This window comes from Gracilinanus agilis, chromosome 4, assembly GCF_016433145.1.
Source record: "Gracilinanus agilis isolate LMUSP501 chromosome 4, AgileGrace, whole genome shotgun sequence".
Classification (NCBI taxonomy): Eukaryota; Metazoa; Chordata; class Mammalia; order Didelphimorphia; family Didelphidae; genus Gracilinanus; species Gracilinanus agilis.
The window spans coordinates 423,053,043-423,067,951 of NC_058133.1; the positions used below are offsets into that span (position 1 = coordinate 423,053,043).

The 14,909-nt window shown below is 35.5% G+C and overlaps 1 protein-coding gene across 1 annotated transcript in view; it reads right to left on the minus strand.

The window, feature by feature from the left end:
• RSPH3 (radial spoke head 3) overlaps positions 1-14,909 on the minus strand; it is an 85,241-nt gene that overhangs the window by 51,453 nt on the left and 18,879 nt on the right. Inside the window, exons 3-4 of the mRNA XM_044675744.1 lie at positions 13,090-13,231; positions 540-685 (exon numbers count right to left, since the gene is read on the minus strand). Of these exons, the coding sequence (XP_044531679.1) occupies positions 540-685; positions 13,090-13,231 (288 nt within the window). The remainder of the gene's footprint in view (positions 1-539; positions 686-13,089; positions 13,232-14,909) is intronic.

Below are 14,909 nucleotides of genomic sequence, written 5' to 3' on the forward strand. Positions count from 1 at the left end.
GGGTGACTTTGGGCAAGTCACTTAACCTCTGTTTGCCTCAGTTTTCTCATCTGTAAAATGGAGACATTATAATCTTTCTCATAAGATTATTGTGAGGATAAAAGAAAATATAAAGTACTTTGGAAATCTGAAAGTTCTAAATAAATGACACCTATTATCATCTCTGTACCCATGCACTGGCCATATCTTGTTCTTGGAATGTTCTCTTTCTCCATCTCCACTTACTAGAATCTCCAGCTTCTTTCAAGACATCACTCAAATGTCACTTTCTACAAAGTTTTTCCCTCTAAGATTACCTTTCATCTACTCTGTATATATCTTGTATGGAGCTATTTAGTTTCAAGCTCCCTCAATAAAACATAAATTTCTCAAGAGCAAGGATTATTACGGTTTTCTTTGCCTCCCAAATTCTTAGCACACTGTTTGGTCTGTAGTAAGCTCTAAATAACTGCTTCTTGACTGACAAATGCTAACTTATTCCAAATATACTTTGTGAATTGAAAGATATAACTCAAAGATTCCTGTAAAGTTTACCATACCTCGCCTTCTAATATTTGTGTGGATACATCTTTGCCAGTTTTAGCTGGGACAAAAAGTGGTGTTGGCGGTCGGTCCAAAAATGCATCAGTTTGACATTCCATATCAACTTCTATTATGCGGTCAGCAAGTTCTTCTAAATATAACTCTAAGAAGGAGTACCACAAACATTGTTTAAGTTTTGGCATACTCTACATAAACTATTTGAAATTTTAATGAATAAGAATTAATATTATCTTTAAAATCAAAATAATCAAATGTGAGATCCAGTTAAAAACCCAATTAAGGGCTTCATATGTATTCTAATGGATAATATAGTCTAAGGTATTTATTAAGTTGTATATGCTGAGTACTATTAAAGGGGTTGTAATAAGGGAGGATATAGTAGTAGAGAGTTAACAGTAGTGTAAGAGGCAAATGTGTAAATTAAGAGGGAAAATTAACCAAATAAACATATAGGAATGAAGAAGTAGGAGCTACAATATACAGAATTCTTTTAAAATGTTAATACTTTTAAAAGAATGCCCCTCATTAAGCTACTCATGTTAGATTTTCTCCCTGGCCTTCAATATATCAATTAGATCAAATCTTACTCTTAGATATATAGTTACATGACTTTCTTTGGTACATTGTTCACATAATATGAATAAATACCTAGAATTTAGCTTTCACAGGAGGAAATGTTAATAAAACATCTTGGAAGAATTATAAGCACAGAGGTTATATGAGTATACTGAGTTTTATTTTCTAATTTTTGGGTTATGTGACACAAACCTGGGAAAATTTGAAGAACTATGATCAGAATGGAGTCTTTCTCTGTGGAGGCCTAGAATACATATATAATCATTCAAGGGCTGATGATAAAATATAGAGCGCTATTGACTAACAAAGGAATTATATTGGTTTAAGTGTGTATCCTTTTCTAGGTCACTCAGAATTGGTGTGTTCAAAGGTACCTGGGTTCCATTTACTATAAAATAATGTATTTATAAAAAAGTATAAGGTTTTTTTTATTAAGTCTTGAATAGAAAATGGTGCATATATTGTTTGGATCCAAAATATTCTACCACTTTCTCCATGGCTGATTGTCATTATCAATTTATCTTGTTCTCTTTTTACTGATAAATTTCTCATTATAGATGTCTTCACTGAAAGACCTTCCATTTTCTGCTTTTAAAAATATATCTTTTTAAAACTGATGGGTTGTTTTAACATCACATCTTTTTGTAAACATACTCTTCTCTCCATTCCTTACTCAATGAGCCATATTTTGTAACAATTTAAAGAGGGAAAAAAAAAACCCAGTAACTAACCAACACATTGAATTATGTCTAACCCTATAGGAAACATTTCATATTCATAATCCCCAATTTCTGAAATAAAGGGAGAAGTGCATTTTCTCAATTCTTTTCTAGCATCTAACTTAATCATTATAATTACAGAATTTGGATTCATTTTCTTGGGCTTCCCCCACCCCCATTCATTTATGTTGCTGTAATCATTTTATACACATCCATATTTAATATATAATTTACATAAGATATATAATGTGTGGGTATGTGTATATATGTATATGTAGAGAGGGAAAGAGAAAGAGAGAGAGAGGGAAGGAGGGAGGAGAGAGACTGACTTCAGGCCATACCAATTCATTTAAATCTTCCCATTCATAATATTTCTTACAGGGTAGGAAGACTATTTATTTAAGTAGTTTACCATACTTTGGCCATTTCTCAGTTTGTGGGCAGTGTTTTTTTCTCTATCTGTTTGTCTTTTTTATGTCCTGATTTTTTTCTTAAGTCATTGTTAAAGTTGAATTATGATTTCCTTTGAGTATTTTAATCCATTATATTTGTATTGTTTTTGAAGGCCCCACCCCCGCCCCTGGCTCCTTATTTCCTCATGTTTTTCCTATCTAACAGCTATTCTGAGATTCTCTGGTTGTTCCTTTCCCTTTTTATTTATTTTTAGGCATTTCCAAGTCTATATACATAGGGGATATAAGGAAGAGCTAAGGTCTCATTCAAGACCTCTCTGAAATATATTATTTCTTTTTTAAACCCTTACCTTCTGTGTATTAGCTCCATGGTGGAAGAGTGGTAAAGGTGGGCAATGGGGGTCAAATGACTTGCCCAGGGTCACACAGCTGGGATGTGTCAGAGGCCAGATTTGAACCTAGGACCTCCCGTCTCTAGGCCTGACTCTCAATCCACTGAGCTACCCAGCTGCCCCTTGAAATATATTATTTCTATAATGTCTAATGCAATCCTAGGTTAAATCCTGGGAATTTATGAGATAAGCCAAAAAAACCTGAACAAGATCTTTGTATAGGCAAGTAAAAAAAACTTTACCCTGTCCTCATCAGTGATGGATTCTGTATTTAGGGTTGTAGTCAATGAATTTCTTTTTTTTTTTTTACATTTATTAATATTCATTTTTAACATGGTTACATGATTCATGCTCCTTCTTTCCCCTTCACCCCCCGCATTCCTCCCACCCATGGCTGACGCCCATTTCCACTGGTTTTAACATGTGTCATTGATCAAGCCTATTTCCAAATTGTTAGTAGTTGCATTGGTGTGGTAGTTTCGAGTCTACATCCCCCATCATGTCCACCTCAACCCATGTGTTCAAGTAATTGTTTTTCTTATATATTTCCTCTCCTGCAGTTCTTCCTCTGAATGTGGGTGGCGTTCTTTCCATAAATCCCTCAGAGCTGTCCTGTGTCATTGCATTGCTGCTAGTACAGAAGTCCATTACATTCGATTGTACCACAGTGTATCAGTCTCTGTGTACAATGTTCTGCTCTGCTCCTTTCACTCTGCATCAATTCCTGGAGGTCTTTCCAGTTCACCTGGAATTCCTCCAGTTTATTATTCCTTTTAGCACAATAGTATTCCATCACCAGCATATACCACAGTTTGTTCAGCCATTCCCCAATTGAAGGACATACCCTCCTTTTCCAGTTCTTTGCCACCACAAAAAGCGCAGCTATAAATATTTTCGTACAAGTCTGTTTATCTATGATCTCTTTGGGGTACAAACCCAACAATGGTATGGCTGGATCAAAGGGCAGGCATTCTTTTATAGCCCTTTGAGCATAGTTCCAAATTGCCAGCCAGAATGGTTGGATCAGTTCACAACTCCACCAGCAATGCATTAATGTCCCAATTTTGCCACATCCCCTCCAACATTCATTACTCTCCCCCCCCCTTCTTTCATTTTAGCCAATCTGCTAGGTGTGAGGTGATACCTCAGAGTTGTTTTGATTTGCATTTCTCTAATTATTAGAGATTTAGAACACTTTCTCATGTGATTATTGATACTTTTGATTTCTTTACCTGAAAATTGCCTATTCATGTCTCTTGCCCATTTATCAATTGGGGAATGGCTTGATTTTTTATACAATTGGTTTAACTCCTTGTATATTTGAGTAATTAGACACCTGTCAGAGTTTTTTGTTATAAAGATTTTTTCCCAATTTGTTGTTTCCCTTCTGATTTTGGTTGCATTGTTTTTGTTTGTACAAAAGCTTTTTAGTTTAGTATAATCAAAACCATTTAATTTACATTTTGTAATTTTCTCTAACTCTTGCTTGGTTTTAAAATCTTTCCTTTCCCAGAGATCTGACAAGTATACTATTCTGTGTTCACTTAACTTATTTATAGTTTCCCTCTTTATATTCAAGCCATTCACCCATTCTGAATTTATCTTGGTGTAGGATGTGAGATGTTGATCTAAACCTAATCTCTCCCATATTGTTTTCCAAATTTCCAAGCAGTTTTTGTCAAATAGTGGATTCATGTCCCAAAAGTTGGGCTCTTTGGGCTTATCATACACTGTCTTGCTGATGTCATTTACCCCAAGTCTATTCCACTGATCCTCCCTTCTATCTCTTAGCCAGTACCATATTGTTTTGATGTCTGCTGCTGTATAGTATAGTTTAATATCTGGTACTGCTAGGCCCCCTTCCTTCACATTTTTTTTCATTATTTCCCTTGATATTTTTGATCTTTTGTTATTCCAAATGAACTTCGTTATAGTTTTTCCTAATTCAGTAAAGAAGTTTTTTGGTAGTTTGATAGGTATGGCGCTAAATAGGTAAATTAATTTGGGTAGAATGGACATTTTTATTATGTTAGCTTGTCCTACCCATGAGCAATCAATGGCTTTCCAATTGTTTAGACCCAGTTTTATTTCTTTGGAAAGTGTTTTGTAGTTGTTTACATATAATTGCTGTGTTTGTTTTGGTAGATAGATTCCTAAGTATTTTATATTGTCTAGGGCAATTTTAAATGGTGTTTCTCTTCCTACCTCTTGCTACTCTAATGTGTTGGAAATATATAGAAATGCTGATAATTTATGTGCATTTATTTTGTATCCTGTAACTTTGCTAAAATTGTGGATGACAAGCTTCTTAGTTGATTCTCTAGGATTTTTTAAGTATACCATCATATCATCTGCAAAGAGTGATAGTTTAGTCTCCTCATTGCCTATTTTGATACCGCCAATTTCTTTTTCTTCTTTAATTGCTACTGCTAGTGTTTCTAGTACAATGTTAAATAATAGAGGTGATAATGGGCATCCTTGTTTTACTCCTGATCTTATTGGGAAGGCTTCTAATTTATCCCCATTGCATATGATGCTTGTTGATGGTTTTAGATATATACTGTTTATTAATTTTAAGAAAAGGCCTTCTAGTCCTATACTTTCCAGTGTTTTCAATAGGAATGGATGTTGTATTTTGTCAAAGGCTTTTTCAGCATCTATTGAGATAATCATGTGATTTTTGTTTGTTAGATTGTTGATATGGTCAATTATGTGGATGGTTTTCCTAATGTTGAACCATCCTTGCATTCCTGGTATAAATCCCACCTGATCATGGTGGACAATCCTCTTGATCAATTGCTGGAGTCTCTTTGCTAGTATTCTATTTAAGATTTTTGCGTCTATGTTCATTAGGGAAATTGGTCTTTAGATTTCTTTTTCTGTTTTTGATCTACCTGGCTTTGGAATCAATACCATATTTGTGTCATAAAAGGAATTTGGTAGGACTCCTTCTTTGCTTATCATATCAAATAATTTGTATAGTATTGGGATTAGTTGCTCTTTGAATGTCTGATAGAATTCACTTGTGAATCCATCAGGCCCTGGTGATTTTTTCTTAGGGAGTTCTTTGATGGCTTGTTCAATTTCTTTTTCTGATATGGGATTATTTAGGTATTCTATTCCTTCTGCTGTTAATCTAGGCAATTTATATTTTTAAAATATTCATCCATATCTCCTAGATTGTTATATTTATTGCCATATAATTGGGCAAAATAGTTTTTAATGATTGCCTTAATTTCCCCTTCATTAGAGTGAGGTCTCCCTTTTTATCTTTGATACTGTCAATTTGGTTTTCTTCTTTCCTTTTTTTTATTAGATTGACCAGTACTTTGTCTATTTTATCTGTTTTTTCAAAGTACCAGCTTCTCGTCTTATTTATTAATTCAATAGTTCTTTTACTTTTGATTTTATTAATTTCTCCCTTAATTTTTAGTATTTCTAATTTAGTTTTCATCTGGGGATTTTTAATTTGCTCGCTTTCTAGTTTTTTGAGTTGCATGCCCAATTCATTAATCTCTGCCCTCCCTAATTTGTTAATATATGCACTCAAGGATATAAATTTCCCCCCGAGTACTGCCTTGGCTGCATCCCAGAGTTTGGTAGGATGTCTCATCATTGTCATTCTCTTCAATGAAATTGTTGATTGTTTCTATGATTTCTTCTTTGACTAATTGGTTTTGGAGAATCATATTATTTAATTTCCGATTAGTTTTTGATTTGCCTGTCCAGGTGCCCTTACTAATTATTATTTTTATTGCATTATGATCCGAGAAGGTTAAATTTATTATTTCTGTTCTTTTGAATTTGTTTGCAATGTTTCTATGCCCTTTTACATGGTCAATCTTTGTGAATGTACCATGTGCAGCTGAAAAGAAGGTGTATTCCTTTCTGTCTCTATTTATTTTTCTCCACATATCAATTAGATCTAATTTTTCTAGGACTTCATTCACCTCTCTTACCTCTTTTTTATTTATTTTTCGGTTTGATTTATCTAGATCTGACAGAGGAATATTTAGATCTCCCACTATTATGGTTTTACTATCTATTTCCTTCTTGAGCTCTGCCAGTTTCTCCTTTATGAATTTGGATGCTATGCCTCTTGATGCATACATATTGAGCAGTGTTATTTCCTCATTGTTTATACTGCCTTTAATCAGGATGTAATGACCTTCCCTGTCTTTTTTAATCATATCTATTTTTACTTTGGCTTTGTCAGAAATCATAATAGCCACTCCTGCCTTCTTTTTCTCATGTGATGCCCAAAAGATTTTGCTCAAGCCCTTAACCTTAAACTTGTGTATGTCCACCTGCCTCATATGTGTTTCTTGTAGACAACATATGGTAGGATTTTGGTTTCTAATCCACTCTGCTATTTGCTTCTGTTTTATGAGCGAGTTCATCCCTTTCACATTCAGTTATAATTATCAGTTATGCATTCGCTGACATTTTTGTATCCTCCCCTAGTCCTACCCCTTCTTCTTCTTACATTATTTCCTTTTAAACCAGTGGTTTGCTTTAAGTTGGTATCCCTTATCCCCTCCCTTGATTAACTTTCCTTTTTACTCCCTTATTATTCCCCTCTTTTTATTTTTAAAGGTGTAATGAATTCCCTCCACCTTCTTCTCCCCTCCCTTTTTTGACCTCCCCACTCCCCTGCTCCCCTTGGTTTATCCCTTCTGACTTTCTCAGTAGGGTTAGATAGAGTTCTATATCTGGATAATATAGCTACTCTTCCCTCTCCGGGTTGATTACACTGAGAGTAAGGTTTAAATATTACCTCTTAATGCTCTCTTCCTCTCCTTCTTATAATAGTATTTGTCCCCTCCCCTTCCCATGCTCTCTTTGTGTGCAATAGAATATCCTATTTTTCTTATTCACTCAAGTTTCTCTTGGTGTCCCCTGCTATTCCCCCCCCTCTTTCCCATTTCCCATATCATCTTAGACCATTTAGTATTCCACCCTCTCCCTATGAAAAATTCTTCTGATTACTATAATAGTGAATAGTATAATAGTGAATAGAGTTCACTACAGAGAATTATACATAGCATTTCTCCACATAGGAATACAGATAATTAGATTTTATTGAAGCCCTTAAAGAGGCAAATTTAAAAATTATGAGTTTTCTTTCTTTCTCCTATGTTTCTTATTTACCTTTTCAAGTTTCTCTTGATTTTTGTGGTTGGATATCAAACTTTCCATTTAGTCCTGGTCTTTTCTGTGCAAATACTTGGAAATCTTCAATTTTGTTGAATGCCCATTCTTTCCCCTGGCAGTATATAGTCAGTTTTGATGGGTAGTTAATCCATGGTTGAAGGCCCAGTTCTCTTGCCTTTCTGAATATCATATTCCAAGCCTTGTGGTCTTTTAGCGTGGATGTTGCCAGATCCTGTGTGATCCTGATTGGTGCTCCTTGATATCTGAATTGTCTCTTTCTGGCTTCTTGTAAGATTTTTTCTTTTACTTGGAAGCTCTTGAATTTGACTATTACATTCCTGGGCGTTGTCTTTTCTGGGTCTAGTGTAGAGGGTGATCTATGGATCCTTTCAATGTCTATATAGCCCTCTTGTTGTAGAACTTCAGGGCAATTTTGCTGAATAATTTCTTTTAGTATGGAGTCCAAATTTCTATTAATTCTGCTTTTTTAGGAAGACCAATGATTCTCAGATTGTCTCTTCTAGACCCGTTTTCTTGGCCTGTCACTTTCTCATTGAGATATTTCATGTTTCCTTCTATTTTATCAGTCTTTTGATTTTGTTTTATTTGTTCTTGCTGTCTTGAGAGATCATTAGCTTCTAATTGCTCAATTCTAGCTGTTAGGGACTGATTTTCCTTTTCAATCTAGTCATTTCTGGTGTTCAATTTGCTTATCAGTTCATTTGATTTCTGAGCCTCACTTTCCAATTGCAAAATTCTGCCTTTTAAACTGTTATTTTCTTGCCAGATCTCTTCCATCTTTCTCATCATCTCTGATTTGAACTCTTCAATAGCTTGTGACCATTTTTCATTATTTTGGGAAGGTTTGGATATGATTACTTGTTTGTTCTCCTCTGCTGTTTGCTCTGTTGTCTGGATTTTCTCTGTGTAAAAGTTGTCAAGTGTTACAGATTTCTTCTTGATGATCTTTCTCTTCTGGGCTTCCTGATTCTGGGTTACCATTGTTAGCCCTGTGCCTTCTCAGCTTTATCCTCACACTCAGGGTCTGTCTGCGCTCTCTAGGCTCCTGAGAGCTCAGGTCTCGTTGTTCTCGGGGTCGAGCCTCCTGGTCATCCCTGGTCTGCCCCTTCTGCCTGAGGCTCCTTCAACAGTCTCAGGGCGTTGCTTCCACAGCCGTGTTTCCATCTCCACAGGGTCCCCACTAGAGGTCCAAACCTGCGCTCAAGATCCTTGTCCGCACCTAAGTCAATGCCTTCATCCGCGCCAGCACTCAGGGTCTATATTCAAAGTCTGTGTGTGTTCTTTAGCCTCTTGGGGTCCTAAGTCTTGCTGCTCTCAGAAACAGACTCTGGAGCTGCCAATGACTTAATGGGTGCCCCAAACCTGCTTTAACTCTTGTGCGTTGGCCTTGGCACTGTACGTGGTGTGGGGGGTGTGGGGGGCTTCTTCCTCTCGTGTTTTAGTGAGAGCTGTTTCACCCCTTTATAGCATGGAAATGCCCCGAATCCACGTACCTTCAATGCTGCACCCTGTTGTGGGGTCTCTTCTTTCATCTGGATTTGTTTTTATGTCACCTTGAAGAGTCCTATATGCTTCAGTTAGGAGATATTAAGCAGCTTCTTTTTACTCTGCCGTCATCTTAACCAACCTCCTTCAAGCCCAAAGACTCTTGACTACTCCGTCAATGAATTTCTTATGTGACTTAGAAATGAGTTGCAACAAAGATTATAAGTGCTAAGTTGTGGAAGTCCAGTTGTTTGTAATATGGATTTATATCGCCTGACAAATTGATATCCCCATGTATTCTTTCTTTCAATGAACAAAATGATCCAGGAGTAAAGTGGTTGTATAAGGGAAAAAAGGCCTTGTCAAATAATCTAAGAACAGCTGAGGGGAGGGAGCAATTGTGATGAATTTGGGTGTGTTCTCTCAAGTAGAGCAGGCTAATATTAATATGCCCTATTTATACAAGGATGAAAGATCATAGGATCATAGATTTGGAGTTAGAAGAGAACCTAGGTCATCTAGGGCAACACCTTATTTTACAGATGAGGAAAATGAAGCCTAGAGAAATAAAAAGCCCAATATCATGCGGGTAGATTTCTTATCTAAGGAAGTAAAGAAGCAAAGGGAGCAGTGGGCTTGGTGAAAGCTAAATTTGGCAAAGGAAACTGCATTGTTTAGTGTCAAATCATTCATATCTATATTTTAGAGCTTACTTGTATACTCTTTTGCGATAAGAACCATAGATTCCCCACTTTCTTATACCAAGATTTGGGAAAATGTTAGTGATAGTCTTTGGGCTTGATGGTCAATCTAAGAATTTAGATGCTAATTTAGATGTCTTCTCTGAAAGCCTTAGGGAGAGGAGGAATAGGCCAAAATCATGATCTGGTTGGAGGTAGGTACCTGGCAAGAAGTATCTAGTAAAAGGTGATTCCCAGAAGGAAATGGTGGGTAGGTCCTAATTTCTACAATATATAGGAGTAGATGTGCCTTCATAGACGATTACAAACCAATGGCCACAGTTATAGGAAAATAATAGTGGAGCACCTGAGTTACAACACTGTTGGTATCCTCTCACTGCAGAGCTAGACATACAATTTGACACTGGCCCTTTGGACTAGACTACCAGAAAGGAAAATTTCCATTAATATCTGCAACTTAGATTTTGAAACACTATTACTTAGAACCAACTTATTCTCTGATAGGGGAGTCATTTGGATATACTTATGCTCCCTGGACAACATCTTTAGCTACTTTTTGACAACTTGGGACCACTCCATTAGCAGTAGAAACTGAGGAATATGGCTAAGACAAAATACTATGATATTAATTTTAACTCTTTAATCCTAGTAAAATCATTCCTTACAAACATCACTCAAAGTGACTATATTGCTCTATATGCCTATATTTTATGCCTGTTATGGATTTTTCTAGGTACTCTGTTATTAGTGTGATATAACTGAAAAGAGTCTTAGTGACTATAACCAGGTATATGATTGGTCAAGGGACAGAATAAGACTGTCAGACTGGACTAGACCTCTTCCTCCAGAGGGTTACAAAGAAATGGCCAGTGACTGATGAATCAAAAGAAGTGATCACTGATGATCAAAGAATTCTTCTAGACCACATGTGCATTTTCATTTACTTACTCAGTAATGTGTGGGGACTACTTGCCCTAGATTGGCATATTGGTAGAGGGTGCTAATTCTGTTTATTTCTAAGTATAAATAGTGCAAACTTCAATGTAGTTTATAGTTTTGGCAATGCTAGCCAGATACTATTTTATACTTCATGTGTATATATTATGGGATGCACTCACGGGCTGACAGCTTTGGTTTTTTTTCCCAATTAAAAAAATTTTTTTTATTGATGATTTTTGTTCTTACAACCCATTCATTTCTGAATATCCTAACTTCTCTACCTAGTGATCTTCCCTCTGTAACTAAGATGTCAAAAAAAACCTAACTGCAGTAATAATCAAACTGACTGCACTGAGAGTATATGCAATATTCCATATCCATAGTTATCTACCACTCCAGTAAAAGGAGGATATAGTTTATGTTCTAACATCCATAAATTATAGGCCTGTTCCCTGTTAGTGTGAGCTGTATTTCTGGCATTTGAGAACCTCAAGTATTCTAAAAGCTGGCATCAAGAAGAGGACCAAAAGCTTCTCAAAGAAGGGACTGTTCGGTTGGTACCACACACATCACAGGTCCTTATTAAGTGTTTCTTGAATAAAATTGAAAAGGATCTACTATATCCCTGTGAAAGGGCAAAGTCAGATTCAAGACAATCTTAATAATTCCAGATTAGAATTTCTAGATTATATCAGATTAGATAGACTGAGTTATAGAAGCATCAAAGGTTTCTGTATGGAGAGGAGAAGGGAGCAAGACAAGAAGGAGCAGGAAATAGATGGCTAGTAAGACCAGACTTGGGTCTATATTGGGGAAGATAATCTAATGGATTTGATTTTGAGTCAAAGCAATTTTTAGACAGCAATGTGTGAGAAAGTTAAAAAGAGAAATAACAGACTCTCCCCTATCTCTTGTAAATTATAACTTGTTATGTTCACTGTGAGCATGGACTCCACTTTCTGAAAGCTCAATGGGGCAGTAAGAAAGAGCAAAAGGAACATGTTTTCCTTTTCCTTTACCCAAGACCTTCTCTGATCTCTTCCTCAGGTCTAGGTGTTTGTCCTAATGCAATAATTCAATAAGTATAAGTATTCATTAGATGCCTATTATATAAAAGGCAGAAGGAGGACCAGAATCCTCCAGTATCATCCATATCCTAGGGCTGAGGACCTGAAGATATCTATGGAATACACACCTGTCTGTGAGGAGGAGATGAATAATAATAACATGTAATAATAACTGATGGTCACCTAACTTTATAGTTATAATTTTTCCTTCTGCAACCTGCAGGGTATCTTTCTTGTCCTCCATCATCTTTCAAAGATTTCTAAGATAAGTTTTTGTGAAAAATGAAATTATAATTAGAAGAATTATAATTAGAAACAAGAATTTATTAGTTGCTTTGCTTTGGGTCACAGTGAGCTCTAATACACATCCAGATAGTTGGAAGTTCTGCATCACTGAAATCTCATTGTTTTGTGACATGTCTATAATGTTTCTCAAATTCATCTAATTCTTCCCTTCTGTCACCAAATTACTTTAAGTAATCAAGTGAGTAATCTTTTGGATTGGTAGTCATCTTGGCTCTATTTGGCTCACTGTCCCACTCTTTTCTCTTCTTAAGTTGGGGGCTCTGGCCAAAACTACTGAATATACAGTATTATGCGGACACAGCCTTTCCCTGAAAGACAAGGGGAAAGAGAGGAACAAAGAGGCCAAGACAAGAAGGAAGGCAAGACATGCACTGGGGTTTTGAGTATTCATAAATAAAAAGAAATTCTAGAATTAGAATACCATTTTACATGGTTGCACCATGCTCCAAAATTTTGTTGAAGGAAATACTTGGCTGATTTATGCCAGAATATAGACAGGTTCTTTTCTTGGACTATGCAAAAGTAGTTTGAGAAGAGACTATGGAAAGGATAAGAAAATTTTTCTCCCCTACTCTGATCAGGTAGCCCTACAATACTTAGTACAGTACTCTCTGTACATAGTAGATACTCAAAAAGAATCTTTTTATTATACAAATATAAATTTTAAGTAAATAGAACACTAGACTGGAGAGCAAATACATGAATAATATAAACAGTTAAATGGAGAGAATTGAAAAACAAAATAAAACCCATAATTTTGGGGGGTGATATACCTGTCTGTACATCAACATGCTTTCTGCCTTCTACAGGTTCAGGACTTCTTGGTCGAAGATGTTCTCTAGCTCGTCTTCTAGCAAGAGCTTTCCTTTTGGCCTCCTGCTGCCTTTGGAGCTCAACGGGATCGGGTTGAGTAGACTATAAAGTGATGGAAAATATTTCTTTAGGGTTAAAGGTAATGATAGGTGCTAGATTCTTTCCCTGTTTCCCTTCTTTCATTGATTAACTTGGAAGCCTAAATAAAATCCACTGGAAAGAGGGTATGCCTGAAAACTTAAAGAAACCTGTCTTAGGCAGGTCTGGTAACAGGTAGATTTTTTAAAAATTTAGAATATTTTTCTATGGTTACATGATTCATGGTCCCGCCCCCTTCACTCTCCCATCCTGGGGCTGACAAGCAATTCTACTGGGTTATACATGTATCATTGTTCAAAACCTATTTCCATGTTATTCATATTTGTAGCAGAGTGATCTTTTAACATCAAAATCCCAATCATATCCCCATTGAAACATGTGATCGATCATATGTTTTTCTTCTGCATTTCTGTTCCCACAGTTCTTTCTCTGAATGTGGATAGCATACTTTCTCAGGATTACCCTGGATTGCTGCTAGTAGAAAAATCCATTATATTCAATTGTGTCACAGTATATGGTATCCTGGAGTCTCTGTCTCCTACTTCTCCTGCTCTAATGAACCCATATTTCATGACATTTCCTTGGGTGTGGTTTCTATTACTTGTTCCAGGAAAAAATAAAACAAAATTTAAAATATTGTTACAGTTCTGAGTAAGAAGCTTTAAGCTTGGGTAAGCTGATCTGTGTTTACATATACAATATAGACTGACAAGTAAAGTGTAAAAGGAGAATAATTTTAGAAAGAAGAAGCCACCAGTGTGTCACTGAATCACTCAGACTGTGATACTAAAAGGCAAAATATCTTACTAGATGAAGAAGGCTCTTGAGGATTTTTCCTTTAGTGGAAATGGCCATACCAACAAGAGAATTTAAAAAAAAGTCTTTCTAGGCTAGAAGTCAACTTTTAATTCAGATTGTATCATACTTTTTATTATCCAGTTGCTGCCTAGCCACAAGCACTGAAAGTCCTTTCATTTATATGGTTCCTTATTCCTTTAAAGTATTGGCAATAGAAATTGTCTTATTTTCAACAAGCAAAAGAAACTTTAAGAGGTAAAAGATGAGTGGTTTTACCCCAACAATTAAAAGAAAACAAAAGCAAAAAAGCAATGATCTCTGAATAAAATAGAAAATAAGATTAAGAAAACAAAATTTCACTATAAGTACTAAACAAAAATCTAATATCCCACATCTATCAGGAACTAAAATAATCCAAAAGGATAAAATCCATTAATTCCAATTAATTCTTCCCTTCCCCCCTTTAAATTTGTCTTCTAGTTGCCTTGACATAAAGAATTAAGCATTATAAGATACAATATTGGGGGGCTATTATTATGTGATGTTTCTTTTTCTATGAATTTCTCTTTTTAAGGGATACACAGAAATGCTGATGATTTTTGTGGTTTTCTTACTGAAACTTTTGTCAATTATTTTGTTGTTGATGTCTTAGATTTTCTAAATAATCAATGATTAAAGATATTTAACTTATTTTCTTTTGAAAATAAATTTTATTGATGTCTTTTTTTATATTTTCACACTTATTTCCAGCATCCATTCCTTTTCCCTTCCCAGAGAGCAATTTCATCCAATAGTATTTTTAATAGATAAATAATGAAGTTTTGATATCTTTTGTGCTTTTTTAATATTAGCTAATTTGTTAAAATGTTTATTCAGTTTATTA